Raw genomic sequence first — 22,560 nt, forward strand, 5'->3', positions numbered from 1 at the left:
ATTTTTTATTCAGATCTATCAGATCCTAGCATATTTTGATTGGAAAAAGGAGGGTGAGAATCCTGTATCTACAAGAGTGATTCAATTCCAGTAACTGGTTAATTAAACTATGACATACAGACATGGAAACAAAGCTTTTAAAGGAACAGGGTACATGAAAAATAATAACTTTCTATGAAAATGCTGTACTTAAAATATGGCAGAAAAAGCTGAAATAAGTTGCCATTATTATTACTACTACCTTTGACACTGTCAATACATTACAGCTTAAAGTTGTACTTTTTTTTTTTTTAATTAAGTGCATTTAATAGGTTTTGGGAAGATAGGTTGTACCCTTGCATTTTCCTGACATCAATTTTTTTTAAAAAAAAGCCTTATCAAAGGATTACCATGCTTTTCTTACCAAATCAGAGATTATAGGATAGGACTTAAATTGTCTTAAAACTTTATGTAATTAAACAGAGCTTCATAATTCAAGGAGTCAAAGAGAAAAAGTAAAATTAGAGATATCTATTGAAATGATGGTCAAATCCATCTCTTGAATGATACCTGATTTTAAAATATTTTTAAAAGATCATATACTTCAAAAGGACCATATATCTATGAAACAACATACAAACATTAAAAAATCTCTTAGCTGTGGAAGAGACCTTGTAAAAAGCTCCTACAATTTCACCAGATCCCTCCAAATCCAAATCTCCACATCAATACACTTTAATCCCCGCTCTGGAAATGAAGATTGGATTTTATTTGCCATCAGCCAGCCACTTTTGAAATCACCATTGAAGCTCATGATTCCCCTGACTTCTCATTTATATGTAATATAGAATATGAAATATGTAACACTCCTGGTACGTGGCTCCCAAGGTAGCCCCTGAAACGCAGTGTGTACGTGAAACTCTGAATTTCTGCCCACTTAAAAGTGCTAAACCTTCTTGACAGCTTTAGACCCAAAAAGTGGAGGTTGTTGTTAACTACAGGTGTTCACAACCGAAAAGCCTGCTGGAAAAATCTCCTTTCGGGAGACCCTGCGATTCTGGAACGCGCGGTGCTCCAGGCTGGGCCCCGGCCATGGGAACACTGAGGGGCTGACAAAGGCCGGGTGCCATCAGCAAAGCAGCTGCGGCCGCCAGCCTGAGCAGGGACACGCCATTGCCCCGCTGGCACTGTGCCGTGTCACCCGGCACTGGCACACACGGCCACGGGCACACTCACCCACACTCACGGGCACACTCACTCACATTCACTCACACTCACTCGATCCCTCCTGTCCGTGCCCCGCGGCCCTCCCGGTCTCCATGGCAACGGGAGGCGGCGCTGACGCGGCGGCAGCGCCCCCCGCCGGTCACCTGACCCGGGCCCGCGTGTCACGTGACACGGGCTCCATCGTCGCCATCTTGAAGCGGTGGCCGGAGGTGAGGATAACCGGGCTTTTTCTCCGTTATTCCCGGCACACAGCCGGGCGGGACGGCCCGGGGGCAGCGGGCAGCAGCGGCAGCGGCGGCGGGCGGGTAGCGGCGGGTGGGCGGGTGCCAGGCAGAGCTATAGGAGCGGCGGCAGGCCGGCCCCGGGAGGACGCGCCGCAGCCCATGTGCGGAGCCGCGGGCGGCAGCGGCCCCCGGCGGAGCCTTCCCGGGCCCGGGGCTGCCTCTATTCCTTCCCTTCTCCTCCCTTTCCCTCCTCACCGCCTCGCCATCCCGGCGGGCCAGCTCCTAGCCGCTCTTAGCTGCAGCGGCGCCGCTGCCGGGGCCGCGCTGGCGGCACCTGCGGGCGCGGAGCGGGGCGGGCGGCTCGGGCCATCCCGCGGGAGGGTGTCCGGCCCGGGAGCTGCCCTGCCCTCGGGAGCCGCGATACCGTCACACCGCCCTGTGCGAGCCGGGCTGTGCCAAGCGTGGCTGGCTTTCCCTGCCCTGCGGGCGTGCCGCCCTGCCTCGCCACGCTGCTCCGGCGGTGTTGGTCGCGGCTGGAATGGGCGGCTCGGAGGCGTTTTCCTCGCGTCCTTTGGCGTCCCCACACACTGTACTGTAATTACTGTGTAGGTCGCTCGGACAGCGCTCTCGAGCACGTGTAACCCTTGGGGATGGTCCTGTGCAGGCACAGGAGCAGGACTCGATGGTCCTTGTGGGTGCCTTCCAACTTATTCTGTGATAATTTGTGTACAGTTCTTGCCATCCCTCTAGAAATCAAAGTTTGCAACAGTGAAACTCGAAGCAAAGAGTAACTAACATAATTCATGTATACCATAGTTACGTAGCAGGTAGCGGGGATCAGCTCCAAGCATCCCGAATCAATACAGCTGAAGGTAATCCCTCTGTTTGCCTTTTGACATAGCAACAGTATGTGGCAGCATGTTTCTTTTATGATCTTTTGTCAAGGATTTTTCCTCTTAGTTTTTATGCTGCTTTCAGGTAAGGAAAATATTTGCCTCTTTAGTATTACTTACAAAGTTTTAAAAGTACCAACGGTAATTTAAGGTAGCACCAATTTTCCCCATCTTCAAATTGAAAATATTTCAAGTAGTCATTACTCCTTTGAGCGTTCCATTAAATCTGCTTGCAGGGGAAAAAGCAGGTTTGTTCATCAAAACATTCATGTTTTCATCATGGTTTAGAAACAAGTTACAGACAGTATGAAATGTGTTATATAAAAACACCAAAGTGTTTTTATATAACCAAAATAGGGTGGCTTTCAAATAATAGTTTTCAACTTGAAATATTTAACATGAGGTGCAGATGATACTAAAAAATTAACATTGCTTATATTGATAGCTCTGATGATAATGTGAATTGTAACCTGACTGGCAGATGAAGGTAATTTGAGTAGTTCTGCCCAGAATTTTTCTGTAGTGGGAAAGGGGCACCACAGACCCCGCTCTCATGTGTCTTTGCATTGTAATGCTGTACACTAAATCCATAAGTAGAAGTGAGTGGATTTTGTGGGTTTTTAGGACCAGTTCTGGAAATTCTTTTTTGGTCTCTATCTTTCTTGCAAAAAAAAGTTTAAAAATCCACATGAATTAACTTGGCCTAATTTTTCAAGGATGACTGATAAATATCCTTCATCTCTTTTAGTTTCTCAGTTTTATATATAGTATATAAAAACTTTGCATAAAATATATGCATGTATATGTAGTGGCACTTGAATAGGTTATTTCTAGACATGTTTTAAGAAGTAAATTTATCTGTAAAACCTTTTGTCCAGCTCCTTCACCCTCTTTACCCACAGCTCTGCCCACATCACAAGGTATGTTTTCATGTAAATTTTTGTATACTGGCTTCTAATTTGACCTCCAGCACTATCACATTATTGCCTGTGGTTTATGGTTTCATATTTTTAAAGGAGGGGTAATTGGAAATAGTGACTGCCTGTAGCTTTCCCTCAAAACAGAAAATAATTGCTTTTTATAACTTTAGTACCCCTTGATTTTCCCTACAATTAAGAAATTGTAGAAACAGGTGCAGTCAGTAAGTTTATTAGAAAACAACATTTATAATGAGAAGTATGATTTGACATTTGAATGATCTTTAAAATAGTCATAGTGAAATGACTAATGCAAATTAATGCCAGAATTACTTTCTTCTAACATTTCAGGGAAAAAAAGCTGCTTATTTTTGTAAATTACATTGCTGGAAATTGTCATCTGCTTTAGAAGCATCAATGCATCAAAGTACATTAGGAATATATTTTCATATCATACCGTGCTTTTAAACATCAATATGCCAGTTAATGTTAATTGATATTTACATGTTTAGCATTCAAATGTGTAGCGCTTGTAAAGAAAAAGAAAATAGCTGTAACACTGTTCGTCAGCTTACACTTGAAAAATACTTGTCTTGCCCTTGTACAGCTTGGAGGCTCTCATGGAATTATTCTCTCCAGATGTATTGAATAGCATCCACAGTATCCACTAAATGTCCCCAGTATCTTTGGCTGTTTCCATAGCCATTCTGAAAAATTTTATTAGGTTAGTGGAATTGGGATTCCGTGTTTGGTAGAGAGAGAAATGTAAATAGTACTGGGCTGTATTTTCATTATTGTGCAGGTATAAATCTTTGGTTCTTATAACCCCTACTCTCCTAGATATTATGGAAGAAGGAAGCAGCATTGCAGTATTGATGCCAAATATTGGGGAGCAGGAGGCTGTGCTGATCTCTGAAGCAGTCATTGGCCCAACACTGCAGAGCAGTGAAGAACAGAGAAAATGTAAAACTGACCCCCTGATCCACGTTATCCAGAAGCTGAGCAAAATAGTTGAAAGTGAGAAGTCACAAAGATGCCTTTTAATAGGGAAGAAACGTTCCCATGCCGATGCATCTGCACAGTCCTTGGACGCGGACGAGCTTTGTGAAATCCCGGCTAAAGCAATCGAGCTCTCGGTGATTGCTACTAAAAAGACTGAAGAGTTACAAACAGATTATTTTGTGACTGAATGTCTTCCACAAAGCAAAAAAAAGGTGACGTGCTACCAGTGTGGTCTCTGTAAGTTTTTATCGCCTTCGCTCTTAACTCTACAAGAACATATAAAACAACATGGGCAGAAAAATGAAGTGATATTAATGTGCTCAGAATGTCATTTTGCCTCCAAAAGCCAAGAAGAACTTGAATCCCACTTCCAAAATCACCACGAAAATGGTGGTAAAAACAGCATCCAGACAAAAGTGCAGCAGTGTGTCAATGTCGCAAGTTCATTTCTGCAAGGGCCAGTGGAAGGAAGTGTCAAATCAGGGACTGATCAGACAGGAAATCTGGAATGTAAGGATACAACTCAGTCTGCTCCTGTGCCTGAAATGGGTAGGAGGAAATGGTACACCTACGAGCAGTATGGCATGTACAGGTGTTTAATTTGCAGGTACACCTGTGGTCAGCAGAGGATGCTGAAAACACACGCTTGGAAACACGCCGGGGAGGTTGATTGCTCCTACCCCATATTTGAGGAAGAAAATGAAACCACCAGCTTGTCAGAGACAGTTGTAACTCACCCACCTCATAGTGTGGATACTGTTGTCCTTTCTTTGGAAAACAGCGAACTTGATATCCATAGCGAGCCTTCTCTTCAACTTCAGATTTGCAATTCTGAGCAACTGTCGTGTAAATCACCCGTAGGGTCAAGTGTGAAAGAGGAAGAGATATTAAGTGAGTCTGTGGTGCATTCTCCTACTACAGAGATTGTAGAGGAGACTGTATCAGATACAGAACCAGACAATTTGATAACTGACAGCCTGCTGTCATCAGCACAGAAAATCATCAGTTGTAGTCCAAATAAAAAGGGTCACGTTAATGTCATAGTAGAGCGTTTGCCAGGTGCTGAAGAAAGTGTTTTACAAAAGCCATTCTTAATGAACACTGACATTGAAACAGAAAAAAAATTGATCTCAGAGGAGTCCTCTGTTACCTGTGAAGAACCTGATGAAGTTTATCATTCAGACGCAATTCAAGAAGTAATAATAGAATGGAATAACACCGAGAAGAAAGATAACGAATTAAGCGCTAATAAAAATGTAACAGCTGATGAAAATGTGCCTCCTGCACGAAGGAGGACAAATTCAGAGTCTTTGAGACTGCACTCCTTAGCAGCAGAAGCTCTTGTTACGATGCCAATTAGAGCTGCAGAATTGACACCATCCAGCCTCAGGGCTCTCACTGGAGAAGATGCTGTGGATGCAGGTGCAGGACAGGGAGGAGCTGATGGCCCATGCATGGCTCATTCTAAAGTGGTGTCCTCACTTAAGGATCCTTCAGAGGACCTCAGTGGCTTAAACCAAAGTGAATGTGCAATAGTTGAGATAAAGAAAGAAAGACCGGAGTTGTCAGAAACACCAATTAAAATGGGCATCAGTATGTCACTGCTCACTGTCATTGAAAAACTGAAGGAGAGGACAGACCAGAATGCTTCTGACGATGACATCCTGAAAGAATTACAGGACAACGCCCAGTGCCAAACTGCCGGCGCCGCCGCCGTGGCTGGGAGTAACCTGGTGGAGTTCATCCCCAGCGCCGAGCGGCCGTACCGCTGCCGCCTGTGCCACTACAGCAGCGGCAACAAGGGCTACATCAAGCAGCACCTGCGGGTGCACCGCCAGCGCCAGCCCTACCAGTGCCCCATCTGCGAGCACATCGCCGGCGACAGCAAGGGCCTGGAGAGCCACATGATCAACCACTGCAAAGCTCGCATGTACCAGTGCAAGCAGTGCGAGGAGTCCTTCCATTACAAGGTAAAGCTCCTCCCCGTGCCTGCCTAGAATCGCTAAATAACCTATTTTGCTGCTTTTTTAATAACTGGTGATCCCTCTTTCTAACTTAATTCAGTCTGATATCCTGGCTTCCTTGTAATTACCATTAGGGATTATTGCCAGCAGCACGTGCTGAATATACAGTTCAACTGTAATTATTCTGCTTTACCCACTGAAATAACCTTGCTTCCTGGCATAACTTCTTTCCTGAGAATTATCTTACAGATATAATAATATTGTGTTGTTTGTCTGCCCACACATAGCAACTGCAGGAAGAAATGGAAACATCAAAGAACTTAATAGCTGAAATTTTAAAAGAATTCTCAAACATGCCTTCCTGTTGTGAGTGTGGCAGTTGGGGGTAACATGAGACAGATAGAAGCAGAATATTTTTTCTTTCTTCCACTGTTGTGTTGGATGTTCTGTAGAACTTAGATTTGAAAGATTACATAGCAGATCAGAATAATACACTTCTGCCATTTTCCTAATTGCTATTTTAAGCATTAGTGAGCGACTTCCTATGTACTCAGCTCAGTACTCAGGAATATAGAACAGATTGCATCAGTACCCAGCTGTATAGCTGAACCTCTTGGAGGCAATGCTCATGCAAATCTTCCCATATTTACTGTCATTTAGTCCCAGTTTGAAGAAATATACAGGTAGGGTAGCAAAAGGCTCTCTCTTCTCTCCTCCCTAAGCAAGTAGAAACAGGACTGGTGTATTCTTAAGTCTAAGAAAATTGAGTTAATTTTCACACATGCCTCTAATCTAATACTGCTTTTGGAGCACAATAATTTTGGAGGAAGAACTGTGGCCACTTGTCTGTGGGAATGGGGAAAAAGAAAATCTGTTTTCTAAACAAACACAAATCATAGAATCCTCTGAGTCACTCTCATCAGTCAATGTTACTAATTCATGATATTTACTTATTTTGTTTGTAGTGAAATTACCTAAGGGATAATCTGTATATATGTTAACATACATTTCCATATCAGTTGTCATTAAAGCTTGAGTAACAATGTCACAGATGATTGCAATATTCCAAGTGATCACTGCATGTTTGTAGTGTATATTTAAACCTTAGGAACTGTTTTTTCAGAGCCAGCTGCGAAATCATGAAAGAGAACAACACAGTCTTCCAGATCTCTTCACTGCAGCTACAGCTAACAAACTAATCGTTTCCAACGAAGATGAAAGAGAAGGTACTGTTTATATTTACACTTGAAATTACAAAAAGTCACTCATAACATTACTTGTTTATTTGTGTAACTGGTTTTAAGATCTCTTGTGCTGAAATGTTTTCATGCTTGTTCATAACCTTAAATGTATGTTCTTTCCAGAGGGCAAAATTTACCATAGTTAGTCTTGAGGTGGCATTTATTGGTAGGTGATATATTTTTAGCCCCAGTAATTAAACCCTGCATTTCTTCTTGTGAAAAACAACTGATATGCAATATTAGTCTGGATTTTTAAGATGAAATTTTTTTTTCCCTTCCTTCAGCAGCTACAGTATTTTCCAAATGACCTAAACAAAAGAAAGCCTTTTTTTGAAAGTCACCATGGTAATGTAGTTTGCTGTCAGCATATGCATACAATGCAATCCCTTCTGAGTTTAGAAATTTCTGTTTAATTATGGTAATGTCCACAATGAGTCATTTATTTTAGCCCTAGCGAGGCAAATGTAAGGCATTCTAAATATGCAACCTGTATCTGTAGTAGTTGCCAGGGTAACAGTAGGTATGCATTTTCATGGAGACATAGAATGGTTTGGGCTGGAAGGGACTTAAAAGCTCCTCTCTTTCCAAGCCCTGCCATAGGCAGGGAGAGCTCCCACTAGACCAGGTTGCTTAGAGCCTTGTGTTTGTTTAACTGTGTATCTGCTTCTAATTTAATAGTGTTTGTTTGGAAAACATAAACAGCAACAAAAGAACAAAACAAAAACAAGCCAAACAAACCCTTCATGCATAAAGATAATCACATAAGGGGAAAAATAACCAAATTCTGAGGTTTAGGAGAAAATGTGTGTCCTGGAGAGCCACTGTGTATCACTGCAGTGTGAATGCATCCTCTTTTCTGGTGAGTTACAGCTACTGAAAATATTTACAGCATTTTTATTTTGAAGGCAACACTATAATTATTAGCATTTTGCAATTTTAGAGCATTATGAATAAATACTAGTAATTAGATAGTCTCTGAACAAATGTGAGCTGAAGTATTTCCATTTTGTACACAAAGCTCTTTTCTGTCCTAACTGTGCTCTCTCATTTGTTTAGACAGCAAAATGTGCACTCTAATAGCACTTAGGTTGCAGTGGAAATTTCTGGGTTCTACTCTTTCCTCTACAGCTGCTCAGTGAGTGCAAAAGTTGTTAAAATGGATGCAATTTCTTGTGAAAAAAGGCACTGACCAGCACGAGCCAGGGTGAATGGGCAATGATTTGCCCAAAACAGCTTGGTACATACCAGAACAGAATGAGTTCCCAACTTTGGCTTCTGCTCTCTTAGCTCACACTGCCTCCTTTTCTGGCTTTCAGTATGCAAGTTAAAAGTTAATTGCGTTATCAGCCTCAGGTAGAATGACCCTTCCCAGCTCCTTTTTGCTCTCATCAATGCAGAAGGCATTTAAATTCAGGTAACTGATCTGTAGTGCTCAGTACATCCCCAGGACCTAAGCCTGAGAGAGCCCTTCAAAGCCAGGCAGGGTCTGCTGGGAGTGGGAATGTCTCCTATTGCTTGGTGAGGGTTTCTGCCCAAGAAATAGCATAAATGTTTTAATGGAAGTGATAGGAAATAAAACATTGTTGTTTTAGCAAGTTAACAAATATCTACAACCACAGCTTGGACTATTGCTTCAGACAGTGTTTTGTTTGCTGTAAACCAGTATTGCTAAAGATGTCATGATACAGGAATAACCACCTTGCAATGCCCGAAACATGTCAGGTTTGGAGAAACACTACTGTTTGAGCACAAGTCCTGGTAATGTGAAAATCAGTAGTCCTATTTGCTTTTGAAATTAGTATGTTTAATGAGGTTGTTTTACAGTTTACATCCTGATCTTGTAATATCCCCTTCCATGAAAAGGAAGTCCCTGTTCAAGAAACCTGCCTGCTTTCAATTAATTTATAGATGCTTTTATAAATATTTTTTCTCATTATTATCTTATATCTGTTCCAGCCATGCACTTTAATTGATTGTTTACCCCACATGAAATTTAGTAATGTGGCTTGAATGAAAACAGTTCTCCTTTTAAACTTTTATTAACTCATACTGTGCAATGCTTAAATTATTTCAGAACCAATTTATAATCAAATTGCAGCACCACTGCAGTACAGCAATCTCTTGTCAAACAGATGTCATCCCTATAAAACAACACAAAACAAAGAAGTTTATGGCATAGCATCTGTTTATGTGAAAGATGCCTGAGCTGGAACAATTTCATTTCTTGTTTATGAAATAGTTAGTCCTAAAATTCTCTTTATTCATCATGGTTCTACAATAAATTAAAAGGAGCATTATGACACTGGATATGATCAGATTGTAAATGTCTAATAATGAAGGAATAGGGTAATAAGTAGCATTACAGGAGCACCTGTTACTGCTGCTGCAACAAAGATCTGTCAATTCCATATTCACTTGTAGGAGACCTGATATTTTCCATCCAGAAAGCAAAACAGGCCCCAAACCCACAAGAAATAAGCCAGTGGGATGGGGTGAGGGACACAAGTGCTATTTTGCAACAGCAAGAGATTATATGATGTATTATAATTTATGTGCATTTTATGGAAGGAATAAATATAAAGTGGTGATTGGTATAAATAATTGCTCCTAAGTGTGTGCTGCTGGGTGTGAGCCTCTTAAAACTATTCTGTAGCTAGTATGTTTGCATAATGCTTTAAAAATCTCATTAGATACTGTTGGTTTTAAACTGCCTGCCCACTGAAATACCAAATTCATAACAGAAAATAGATTTGGAATCAGTTTATTCTAAAGCTACAGAACTTAAGATGGAGAACCCCTTGAAGCAGAGCACAGCCCCTGCTCTCCCATGGATCTGCAGCCCAGTGGGTGTCCTTGATCCACTTAAGCTCTCCTACATGAATGTTTTATAAACATAAAAGAATAATGCAGAAATATAAATTCCAAAGTCCTCAAGTAAATAATTAAGATTGTTTTGATAATTTTTATATTAAAGGAAAAACAAAACTAATAAACTATACTCTATGAGCATTTTGTAGGAAAAATTCCAATACATTTTGCTTTAAGGTTGACTTGCAAAGAGTGCTTGTTGTATAATACTTCCATATTATTTCTTATAAGAATGCTAAAGAGTGAGCACTGTGTCATGTTTTAAAATGAAATATAGGGAATGTATTTTTGGTTATCTTGGTACACACAGTATTCCAATTTTATTTCACTGTCTTTGCATTCAGACTGCTATTTTATTTTATATATTATATATTCTTCACAATAACCGTCTGGGTTATCAGCCTTTCCTAGTTACTTTGCATCTTGAACCAAAAGTGCTAAATTTTGGAGTGAAAGTTTAATTAATTTTTCCTTACTGTTGAACTTAGCTGTGTGACTGTATCCATCAGAATAATACATCTAGAACCCTTTTTGGCATAATTCAGTGCCTGCCTGTGGAAAAAGAAATGTCTCCTTAAAAGAGTTTTGCCATCATGACTCTTAATTGTTTTGATAAGAAAATTCAGCCTAAAAAAAGAGCGCATGAGGTACAGTGTGATAGGCTGGAGTGGGAAAACTACCTGCATGAAAAATGCCATTCCTCTTCCCAAATGTTAATATCTTAACCCAAATCAATCCCATTACTCAGTAAGGGAATAGGGACAGGGCTGTTAAAGTGTACACACTTCTATCTCAAAAATATTCCAACGTTGCACTTGTGGGCACACATTTTCCTGTGTTTAAGGAGTCATTAGCCTTTGTCTCTGCAACCATTAATTTTTCAAGAGTCTTTTGAATTCTGGAAGGAAAAAATTACTTTTGTTACAATTGCTTTTTAGTAATTTGGATAAGTTCCAGATTATTTATTAAGACATCTGGTCATTATCTATTTTTTTTTTCTCCTCTCATATCTTTCCGAATGTGTGAGTGTATGGTGGATGATAAAGAGGATTTAGGAGCTTCGGGATGTCTTTTGTTTTTCTTTCCTATGTTTGCCAGTTTGAAACTCATCCAGTCTCAGTCCCTGTCTTTTCCTTTGATTTGATGCATTCTGCAAAACAGTGAAACTGCAGGGTTCAGCAGTCCCACATTTTATCACCTTTTGCTGCAACACAGGATTTTACCCAACTGCAGGGAGAAAGGAAGTGTCCACATAGAGAAAAAGAATGTGTTTTCCAAAAATTTTAATAATTCCTGTAAATGGCAGGGCAAATGCAGAACAGTATGGTAAAATAAACCATACCTTTATTACCTGTGTCTGTTGCCTGTTTAATACTTTAAAAGTTTTAAATATTTATCGACATTCAAAACTATTACTTTAAAATGTTAATTTATGTTTCATAATTCAGCTGTGATGAAATTATAATCTGATAATTCCTTACAATGCTGATTGCAGCTCTCTAAAAGAATGGATTTTGTTTCAATAGGAAACAAGTCTTCAGTGCAGAAGCTGTTCAGGTGTGATGTCTGTGACTACACAAGCACAACCTACGTCGGTGTCCGGAATCACCGCCGGATTCATAACTCGGATAAGCCATACAGGTGAGTGCTTGGGCCTGCCTTACCCTGGCAGGGTCACTGAACTGCTTGTGCACTTGGGAAAGGTGGTGGTAAAGAACTGCAATTACATTATTTTACTGCAAATTGCTGAAGGAGCCACACTTGTTGGCTGACTCAAACTATGTAATTAAGATTTGCTAATTTTTCCAGAATGCATCTTTTGCTGTGGCAGTCTGCTGCTTGTTTTCAGTTTGAAGCATTCATATGTGGACAGGAAGATAATTATGTTATAATACTGGACTTTGGCCAGCAGCAATAATATATTTCTCAAAACCCTTGCACACCTAACTTCATTTTGGATTTGCTTTATTGCAAAATGTTCTGCATTGTCATATTATTGCTTTATACATCAGCTGCTACAGAGGGGGGAAAAATTCTGCCCTTGTCACCAAGTGCCTCATCTTTTTCACTGTTTTTTAACAATAGTAACATACTCACTTAGGATCATATTTTATAAGTTTTCTACAAGGGTATCATATGGATTTATACAGGAACTTGGGTATCTAAAATAACATGTAATACTACAGCTGAGGTCCCCAGCAAAAAAATAAATCCTGCATTTTCCTATTGGTTGCTGCATAAATTCCCCCAAATTCAGTCTGTGCTCATTCAGTGTGGATCTCTGTCCCTCTCTAGTGGCTAGAAAATAGATCTGAGTCAGTAGATTTTTTGAGCTGGTCTTTAATGTAAACTTTTACCTTTAATGTAAATTCTGGAAACTCAACACCTTGAAATGCTGAGCTAAGCCAGGGACTTTCTCCTTTGGATAAACAAATGCTGAAGACATGCTGTATTTTGATTTGTGCATTATAATATCCCATAACACCGGCAAAAATTCACAAGATGTTTACTCAGAGAGCAAGTGTGGAATACAAATAGATTGTTTTGTCCTCAGAACCTTCACTATTACCATTATTTATTACTTAGTGAGGTTGGAGCAGCAGCTACTGTAGAGTCTTGTACGTGGTAGTTTTCAAATTGGTGTTAGCAGCCTGTTTTGATTTAGGAACCCTTGGAAATTTTCCACTGGTGATAGAGACTGCTGCATACTAAATACAAACTGACCCATCTGCCTTGCTTCTCTTATTATTTTTTCATAAACTCCTTCGACAAATCTGAAAACCTGGCAGGATACTTAAGCCTGAAAACCATAATGATCCAGTATTTATGATATTTCTTCTACTGAAACATGAATTCCTCAAACCTTCCATAGTATCAAACAGCAACTTACTATATTGCTGCCATTTTGAGAGCTGTGAACATATTTTATTATTTGTTTGACAAAACTTGCTGCAAACTAAGCTGTAGGGCCTTAAATGATACATTTTTGTAGATTTGATATGTTCTGGGTTTTAATACTGCACAATTAAATCCTTTCAAAAATATAGTGAGCATTCTCAGGCTGAGTATCCTGCAGTCTCAAACTGTTTCACACTCTGTAAACCAGACTTCATAACTGGATATTTTTACCATTAAAAAAACAAAAAAGAAACCTAAAGTTCAAACAAATACATAAGACTTTTAGCTGAGCTTGATGGTTTCTGTTTTAATATGGTAGATACAGGAAAGCTGTGTGGTAGTATATTGATATTTATGAATAACAAGGAGTTTGTGTAATACTTTGGGATCTAAATCCATGGATTTAGACTGCTTTATGCATTGGTTTTATACAACAATATTGTGACAGAAGTAAACAAAAATAAAAATTTGAATGACATGATGTGACATGTTTAGGGCACTTAAATCTGAATATGTTAATCTTGTCACTGACTTATTTTTCAGCAATAAAGGTTTGGAACTTGGTGTTTTATTACTGGTTTGGCTTTTACAATGTCACGAGAACATTGCTGGTGCATTAAGTAGAGCACATTTTGTCCCCTGCAGCTCTTAGGGGGTCACATTTTCCCTTTGGAAAGGCTGCACCCAGCCACCTGCATCCTCACTTCCCTTGCACTTAGTGATGCTTACCCACATCAGGAGAGGGGCACGAGAGAGATTTCAGGAAGAATCTGTATGCCTAGTGATGCTTGCTGAAAGGTGGAGGCTTTTTTTGGGCTGCAGAAGATTCCCAGTGCCCAACAGCAGGTTAACATCATAACTTGGAGTTCTGGAAATATTGTTAGTCCTTAGCTGTAGTCTTTCTAGGTACCTTTGCATTCTCATAGCTGTTGGGGTTTGGAACAGTGTCAGCAGTGAATTGTCAGATTAGTTCACTTGTTGTTGTCTCTTCAGATGTCGCGTGTGTGACTTCGCCACCACAAATATGAATAGCTTGAAGTGCCACATGAGGCGGCACCCCCAGGAGCATCAGGCAGTGCAGCTCTTGGAACAGTACAAGTATGTAACGGGGCTCATGTGGCAAAAAGCTCTGGCAGCGGGGGTTTTGTTACCTTCAAGCAGTGTTCAGATTCTCTTACCTTCCCTCCTAAAGTCATTTATTGTTCCAGAGGGTTGTTTGGGGTATTTGCCATGGCATTCCCAGACAATGCTTCTGCTGGCTGATTAAATGTGTCCATGACTTCCCTCTGGGACAGAGTTCAGCTTTTGCTTTCCTGAATATAGTGGTTGCACACAAACTGCCTATTGCAAGTAGTTTCTGGGCTGTGTTAATTACCTAAGCATGCCTGGAATTGTTTAGAAGATTGTATGAGCCAAAACCATGCCATGGTGCTTCTACCATTTAACATTATAGACAGGTAAATTCCAGCATCCAGGAACGTTCCCTGGCTTTGTTTAATATCCCAGTGTAGGCACAGCCTTTGCATGTACATGTCAGTAGGAATCCAGGTTGGCATCACCTATTTAAGATTCAGTATGAATAGTCATTAAGTGATGAGTGTCTCTTATAGTCTGTCCATAGATATGGGTTTCTCGTATAGATATATGAGAAAGTTGGCACAAATATGTGTAATTATATCTACTACTAATTTGCAACAAAAAATAGAAATTGGGATGGAAAAGGAAAGAAAATGGGGAATATTTTGAATATTTATTAGTGGAAGATTTTGAAGTCAATATGAAGAATCTAAATAAAGCACACTCACATAGAGGTTTCTTCTCAAGAAAAGCTGCTTCTATAACTTAAAAGTACTTCCACTGTTTTTCCCCAAAATGTTCCTAGAAGCATTAAGTTCTATTTGCTCAGCTGTCATACTTCCCACAGTATTACTGAGTGCTCTTGGTATTACCACAGATTACTGGAAAACTCCACACTTTGGTCCCTGATCCCCAAGGAATTAGTCTATCCAAAGCTGCAAGATAATTGTTTCTTCAGTATATCAATGTAGAATATATCTGAGCAGTGAAGTTTAATAATTCAGCACAAATCAAGAAGTAGGGCAGTTCATACTATGGAATTGAAAGACTTCTGCTACTAAACCCAGTGGTAAAGAATTTTGTTTCTCTGAGAAATTGTTGCATATAATGTAAGTATATGATCATTAAGTGCAGTGCAGCACACTAAAAGCTATTGGGAGCTTCTGTGTATGATTTGAACTGTATGCCAAAATAGTCAACAGTATTTGACTCAAAAGATACTGTTCTCAGCAAAGTAAATTTTATTAGTAAATCACCTGAGTAAATTAATGAGCTTCAAAAAAATGGGAGTATTTAAAAGGGGCTAAAAATAAGCACTGGGCTGTGACTTCATTGACTGTGTTCCCAAACCACTGACCAAGCAGTGTTAGTGGCACAGAAAACCATATGGATGGTGAGACTAGTGGGCACATTAAATGAAATTATTGGTTGATCTTTGTGCTTTACAAAGAAATTATTATGGCCTAATATTATCTATAAATGAACTACAAGGTCTGCCTTTTATCTAATGACATATTTTCTAACAGCCTTATAAGACATATTAAGATTCCAAATCTAAGAATACATTCACCTATCTTTGAAGGCACGTATTTTCTTTGTAAGGCTCTAAATGAGAAGGAAAAGAGACAAATAGGACCCCACATTCCAAATCAGTAAAGTGAACTAGAAGGACACACCTGTTGTTCCCCAGAAGGAAAAAATTACCTTGCTACATAAGCAAGGTCATGTACTGTGCTTTGACCTAACTTGGGGGATTTTTGCTGCTCTCTGCAATCTTCTGCTGAGCAGAAATAGTTTCCTATGTATGATTATTTTCAGGGCATTTTTGGACTATACCCTCCTGTTATTAAGAAAAGTCATAAAACCTTACTGAATTGTAGTGTATAATATGGTTTTATGTAGGCATTCCTGTGTTTCCAGGTTACATTTCTGAAAAGGTCTTAAAGATTTACAAAAGCTGACTTGCACTGTGGTAATTTTAACAGACTCATCACAGTAACACGTAGGAATGCAGAGATGCATTCCTAGTTATAATTTATTAGCACAAGGTCACCTTCAATTGATTCTGATCTTTTCCATGGGATTTGGAGAACTGAAGCCTTCCAAAGTGGAAGGCAGCTGAGCAGAGAATAGCTTTTTTATCCAAAAGACAAAAAGACATCCTGCTCTGAAGTGATGTCATGCAGTACCACTCATCTCCTTCATGTTGAGGTGACTAATTTATCATCTTAAAAAAACACATTAAAAAACTCTCCTCTGATGTATATTCCTGCATGAAAAGGGTTATACAGCATTTGATCAGTCTTGAGTTATTTCTGTCCATAAATATACACTGCATCTCCCTGTAAATAGGATTTATTCTTCAGGGTTTTGTTCTTTACTGCATAAGATGGTGTTTTACAGGGAAATAGAAAATTTTGTCTTGTGGTCCCAGAGCTGGTGGAAAATTCTGTGGAAAAAATGATCACCTGTCTGAATCTTGATCTGTGAATATATTCAGAATCTGACACTCAGCAACCTGCTGATCATGCTTGAGGGGCTGGATGGGACTATGTGATCTCAAGAGATCCCTTTCAACTTCAACAACTCTGTGCTCCTTAATAAACTAATACCTGCTATACCGGGAAAGACTTCATTAGTTCAATTGACATAATTAGTGCAAATTACACAGTTCCTGCTTGGTTCAGAGCAATGGCAGAGAGAGCTCTACCTCCCTGCCAGATGCCATGTTTCTGCACTCAGCAGAAATACTGCATTTCTTCAATGTTTAAACAGTTTTATTGGGCCAAACAGATAATATTTCAGTCCAATTGTTTAGGAAATAAAAACAAAAAAATAGATTAAAAAGTTCTCAGACCCTAAAAAAACAGTCTTACATTTCAGGATTAAACTTTGCAAACTAATATGACCCAGTTATGAAACTGAAAAGGGGGACTAAGAAGAAAGTCCACTCTGGATCTCTCTGCTTATTCATCCTTTTGGAAGAACTAAACCATTACTAGACTAATAAAATTTAACTTTTAATTGTTTCTCTTTTTTCTTCTCCATTTTTCCCCCAGATGTTCTCTCTGTGGATATGTATGTAGCCATCCTCCATCCCTGAAGTCCCACATGTGGAAACATGCAAGTGACCAAAATTATAACTATGAGCAAGTGAACAAGGCTATTAATGATGCAATTTCACAAAGCAGTAGGTATGTCTGATTTACTGTCAAGCCCTATTATCTTTCAAATACCCCACCCTGACTCAAAATAAATTTCTTATCAAAAAGCAACAGCTATGTATTTTAATATTTGTTTTGGTTTTTATTACTACTTCAGGTTTCAAGGACAGCTCACTGACAAAACCTTATTAGAAGGCACAGATGAAAGTGCAGTACCTATACTAGGAAGTTCAGACAACTTGGTGTCTTTTACAGAGCCAATTAACCAGACTACAAATGAAATTTCAGGTTCTGATGAAAATGAAAAACCTACCTTGATGAATACCTCATGCAGTTTAGAAAAGAACTCTACTCTACCCCATCTTGGCACAGAATACTGTGTTCTTCTCTTCTGCTGCTGCATTTGTGGTTTTGAGTCTACCAACAAAGAAAATCTGCTGGATCATATGAAAGAACATGAGGGTGAAATCATAAACATCATTCTAAACAAGGACCACAGCACGGCTCAGAATACAAACTAGGTGAAGCAGTAAGTTAAGAGAGGATTTCCTAGAGTGAATATTTTCTTTCTTTGTTATTTTTTGCCTGAGAAACTTGCTAAAGAGAAGAATTGCAAGCAAAACTTGATTTCCCATCCTGAGTTCTTGTTTCAGTAGGAGTACAGTGTTTTAACCAGGGACCGATGAATCATTTAAGAGATAAATATAAGGTGTGGAGAATAGAATGATCCATTTTAACCTGTTACTTCTTTATATGGTGCCAAGAATGTAGGATTGTTGATTTTTTTCTTTTCCTGTCAGGTACTAGTCAGTAATAATGGATTAGCACAGTACTTTAAAACCCAAAGGTGTGAAAGCTTTGAATCACTTGAAAAGCTTTTTTCTTCCTCCCTCTTTGTTGTTTTCCAAGTAATTCAGCAAAGAAGGTTTTTACCCTCTTTTTTGAAAGATGATCTGGCAACAGATTAGATAAAACTGTTACAGTATGATCTGGTCAACCCCCCTGGCTGGCTTCTGGAAGGTGGGAGAGGGGAGGTGGGCCAGGACACGTATGTGTTGTATTCACACGCAGGAGTTCCATTTTTCAGTCTATTTTTAAGGCTTTACAAACTCCCAAGTCATTTTACAGCAGACTGCCATCCTTTCCATTGATTTAGAGCAGCAGGAGGTGAAGGGCCTAGAAGCATTTTGTTAATAACTATTTGTTTGATTGGTTCCTAACTACAAAACTTCTATCTTTTCAACTCACAGTGTGTAACAGATTATTTTTTTATAACAATAACCTGTTGTTTCTTCATGGTTTTCTTAACACATTCAGGTGAATTATTTAAAAAAAGAGAAGCTTATAATGTTACTTTCCATTTGTGGTGATTACTTTGCAGTATGGATGAGCAATGATTTTGATGAGAACAAGATATTAACAGTAATTGCCACAAAGTGATGTAGATTAAATCTATGTAGATTCCAAAAGATGTAGGTGAGCACAAATTGGGATTTTCAGAGACGCCTACTTTCTGTGGCTATCTTTGAAATGCCACTGGCTGGCCAAATTTCCCACTTGTCTGTCAGAGCTGTAACTGTAGAAATAATGAGCTGAAAGATAATCTTCCTGTAGAAAATCATATTTAAAAAAAGAAATGGCAAACTGTCTTAAACCAAAACTCTATCCAGTCACTTACTGAATAAATTTACTACAGGCTGTAATATGGATTGATAAAGGGAATTAGAGATTACTTTGTTGTCTAAGAAACACATAGAAATCTCATCCTTTTAAAAACTTCAGCTTCTAAAATTACAGTGGGGGGGGGTTTTCTGTTTGTTGCTTTTACAGTTACAGCAGTTGGCAGTAGAAGATACTCACCTGTCTATCAGTGTGGAATATTATTATACTGGCTCATTACCTGGAAACTTTGTTGAGGTTATCAAGTTGGCCACTTAATTTCTTGAAAGATTCATTAAGTGTAGTATCACTTCCAAAGAAGCCCTTTGGCACCCAGATTTAAATTTCCTAGTTCAGGCATGTATTCCTGCTTTTAATGAATGGCAGCTGAACAACAGCTTGCCTAGTGCTGACACGGGCATGCGGTGACCTGATTTTTAGTAGCTCAATACTTGCAAAGTTCCTTACTCTTAGGAAAACAGGGGTTTCTGGTTCCTTTATTTACACCCTTCTGGCAGCAGAAATCAGCTGCAGCTGTAAATGTGAGAGGCTGGCACATGGAGTGTCTGTATTGTGCTAGCACTGCCTGGAAGTGGCAACCAGGAGAAGAAAACAGTAACAGAAGTCACAGCTTCGCAAAGCAGCACAAAATGTAGAGGCCAGGGTAAAAGCACTATGACTTGAAATATATTTGATATTTTTTTTCAAGAGATTTCCTCAATTTCACTTCTTCTTTTGGGTTAAATAGGTATTATTTTGTTTATAAATTAGATAGCAGAAAGTACATGTTTGACTTGAAGAATCAGTCAGGAGATAAGGTCAAAGCATTTTTGTGCTGCATTTTTGAGATACTTTAAATACATATGTTACAGTTAATAGTTATTTTTCATATTCCTACAGATGGATTTTACATTTGAAAAACTATTTATTTACATAATCCCAAATTCCAGTGGAGATAATGGAACTTTTAATGGGATATTCATATTGTCTTACTGACATTGCTATTTTACCTTCAGTATAGAATTAATGTGAAAATACTACATCATCTGGAATGCATCTCAACTTTCACACTCAGAAATCCTATTTGTTGGAAAAATTAAAGGACATTGAGATCCCTAGTAATGCTAAACTACCAGTCAGTATTCACAGAAATAATATTTACCACACTGTTACTTTTGTAATTATGTTAAAGTTGCTCAGCTAATGAAAGATAAAGAAGGAAAAACTTGTATTCACAAGCTAAGAAGGAGATGGCAGCGAACCAAAATTTCAAAAGCCAATAACCTTGAACTATAATGAAGAGCTCTGGTGTGTGTGGAAGCCACACTTGCAGCGTTCTGTGCAGTGCACCAGGAATCAGTGTCACAGGATTCCTGAGCAGGATGTGTGTCTGTTCACAGTTGTTCTTTGCCATCTTGTTGCTTTGTTCTTTTTGACCATGTGTTCCTGTAAAACAGAAAGCTACTTGCCTCTAGAAACTGTTATCAGTCCTGACAAATGCCAACAAAGAATTCTTTCCCATATGCACAGAGATTTACTTTTTCTAGCTGTCTCCATGCTGCTTGCAATTAGTTACCTACTCATAATTCCCAGGGACTTGTCAGAAGTCCTGCATGTGAAATAATTATAGACTTAGTTTTTCTGAAAGCAAATTGTTTCTCAGGTTATCTGCTTTTGAAAGTGTATGGCTGGCTTGGTTGCATGTTTTGTAAGGGGTTTTAAGCACATTTCAAAGTCACTAACACTGCAAATTTCCCCTTTAAGCTTTTAAACTATTTTTGTCTCTTCAGTCACAGCACTACCAGGTAATCAGCTATTCACATGCTGTTTGTTTAAATTAGATTTTATTCTGTGATACAAACTGTAACTTGCAGCTTTGTTTGCAATGCCTGTACTTCCACTAAAGAGCAAACTTCATTCATACTTGGCTGTACTGAAAAATGGGTGCATATTTCATCTTCCCGATTAATGCTTGACCTGGAAAAATAGAGTGGGATTCAGTCGGAGTTATTGTATTTTCCTTTCATAAGCACTTATTTAATCATTTGAAGCAATGTACAGTTGGTGCTCAAAGTAACATTTGTTAAGATATATTTAATAGAAATTTACATTTGCATTTGATATTCATGGACATGGGTACATGTATTTTTTTAAGAAAAGGTATTGTAACACTATGGCACTGCTTTTATAGCCAAAGTATAAAGAAATTTAGAAAACTGACATGTAAAGACTGCAGTTAATTCTGATACTGTATCTTATCAAATAGGATGAGTTTTGTTTTATAAAGTTATCCAGCACATTAAGCTGCATGCCTTAAGCTCTCTCTAGGATTGTGTTCCTGATAGGCGACTCTTTGGAAGGATGAAGCAAAGTCTGTAGTACTACTTTAACTACCTTCTGGAATACTGTACAATGGTAGAATAATTTATTTTGCTTTACAGGAGTTTGTCACGTATTGACTTTAATATTGTATTTTGGTAATAAACTTTTTTTGTTAAATGCTTTAGTCACTTTTCTTTTGCCTCTATGAAATATGAATATGGAAAATTCAAACACTGAACCAGTGTTTAGAGAAAGGGAAATCTGTTTGAGTCAAAAGTATTTGAAATACTCTACTGTTATTTCTTACTCTTGCATGAAATTATTAGTATTAGTTGTTATTACTAGTTTAAATACTGCTAATACAAGGTTTTTTAAGAAATATGAAACTATTAAGTCAAAATATTTGTAAGCCTGCATGCAGCTAGGGTGGCACCATGCTGAAGGAAAGAACTGCAAATTCAAAATTCATAATGAAACTAGAAGGAATTTTTTCCTTAATTTAAGTAAGAGTGAAAACCTTAACTTTTTTTCAGGTGATTGGCTTTTGCTTTTCCATCACATAAGCGAAAACATATCTTGGAACCTATTTTTAAATATACAGCACATTTCTTGGCCTTGCTGGAGCTTTTCTTCCCATCTTTATCAAGATAAAATAAAGTCAGTTGGTGTTGCTGGGGAAAAAAGAGAGAGTATGGCAGGATACCCACTGCTGGTATCAGCATGGTTTACATTACATAAACAAGCAATCTTTTGCAATTTTCTTGTTATTATTAGGGCCCTGGGCCAAATATGTTGAAATAAAAGCTGGAACTACAAATGGGCTTACATGCAGCACTACAGAATGCTGTGTCACGCAGTTTTTTTGTATTTTCTCAAATGCAAAAGTTGGGAAAAAAGCTCTTAGGATGTGGCATCCAGGTATTATCCTGTTTACTGGGCTACAACACCTTCCTCACTTCAAGTGAATAAAGCACAAGAGCCTCATCAGAAGTTTCTTCCCCCCATAAATAACCTGGTCATGTGTGATCACAGATAGAAGCAGGCACAGGGCTGGCTGGGATAGAGCAGCACTGAGGGGTTTTGGGAGAAAAGGAGCCAGAGCCACACAGCAGTGGTGGGATTCAA

At 38.9% G+C, this 22,560-nt stretch overlaps 1 protein-coding gene across 4 annotated transcripts; it reads left to right on the forward strand.

The window, feature by feature from the left end:
• Window positions 1-1,366: 1,366 nt before the first annotated feature.
• On the forward strand, window positions 1,367-21,612 carry ZNF507 (zinc finger protein 507). 4 transcript variants are annotated; one of them, XM_014255523.2, is made up of 7 exons: window positions 1,367-1,415; window positions 4,081-6,212; window positions 7,330-7,432; window positions 11,842-11,956; window positions 14,207-14,311; window positions 17,350-17,484; window positions 17,612-21,612. In XM_014255523.2, exons 2-7 carry the CDS (start codon window positions 4,086-4,088, stop codon window positions 17,973-17,975), a joined length of 2,949 nt encoding a protein of 982 aa, XP_014110998.1. In that variant the 5' UTR covers window positions 1,367-1,415; window positions 4,081-4,085; the 3' UTR covers window positions 17,976-21,612. The 4 variants fall into 4 exon arrangements, with proteins under 4 accessions (XP_014110998.1, XP_014111000.1, XP_014110999.1 ...); XM_014255525.2 differs by having other exon boundaries at window positions 17,743-17,851; XM_088062349.1 differs by lacking the exon at window positions 1,367-1,415 and adding an exon at window positions 3,923-3,964.
• The last annotated feature ends 948 nt before the right edge of the window (window positions 21,613-22,560 follow it).

This window comes from Pseudopodoces humilis, chromosome 14 (assembly GCF_049639895.1).
Source record: "Pseudopodoces humilis isolate 2021_Gansu_Grassland_sample_001 chromosome 14, ASM4963989v1, whole genome shotgun sequence".
NCBI classification, from domain to species: domain Eukaryota; kingdom Metazoa; phylum Chordata; class Aves; order Passeriformes; family Paridae; genus Pseudopodoces; species Pseudopodoces humilis.

What these genes read in the sequence shown, in the direction of transcription:
- ZNF507 (XM_014255523.2), top strand. Translation starts at nt 4,086, where the DNA reads ATGGAAGAAGGAAGCAGCATTGCAGTATTGATGCCAAATATTGGGGAG. An exon ending in CAACGAAGATGAAAGAGAAG is followed by an intron (nt 7,433 to 11,841) that starts GTACTGTTTATA and finishes TTGTTTCAATAG; the next exon opens with GAAACAAGTCTTCAGTGCAG. An exon ending in AACTCGGATAAGCCATACAG is followed by an intron (nt 11,957 to 14,206) that starts GTGAGTGCTTGG and finishes TTGTCTCTTCAG; the next exon opens with ATGTCGCGTGTGTGACTTCG.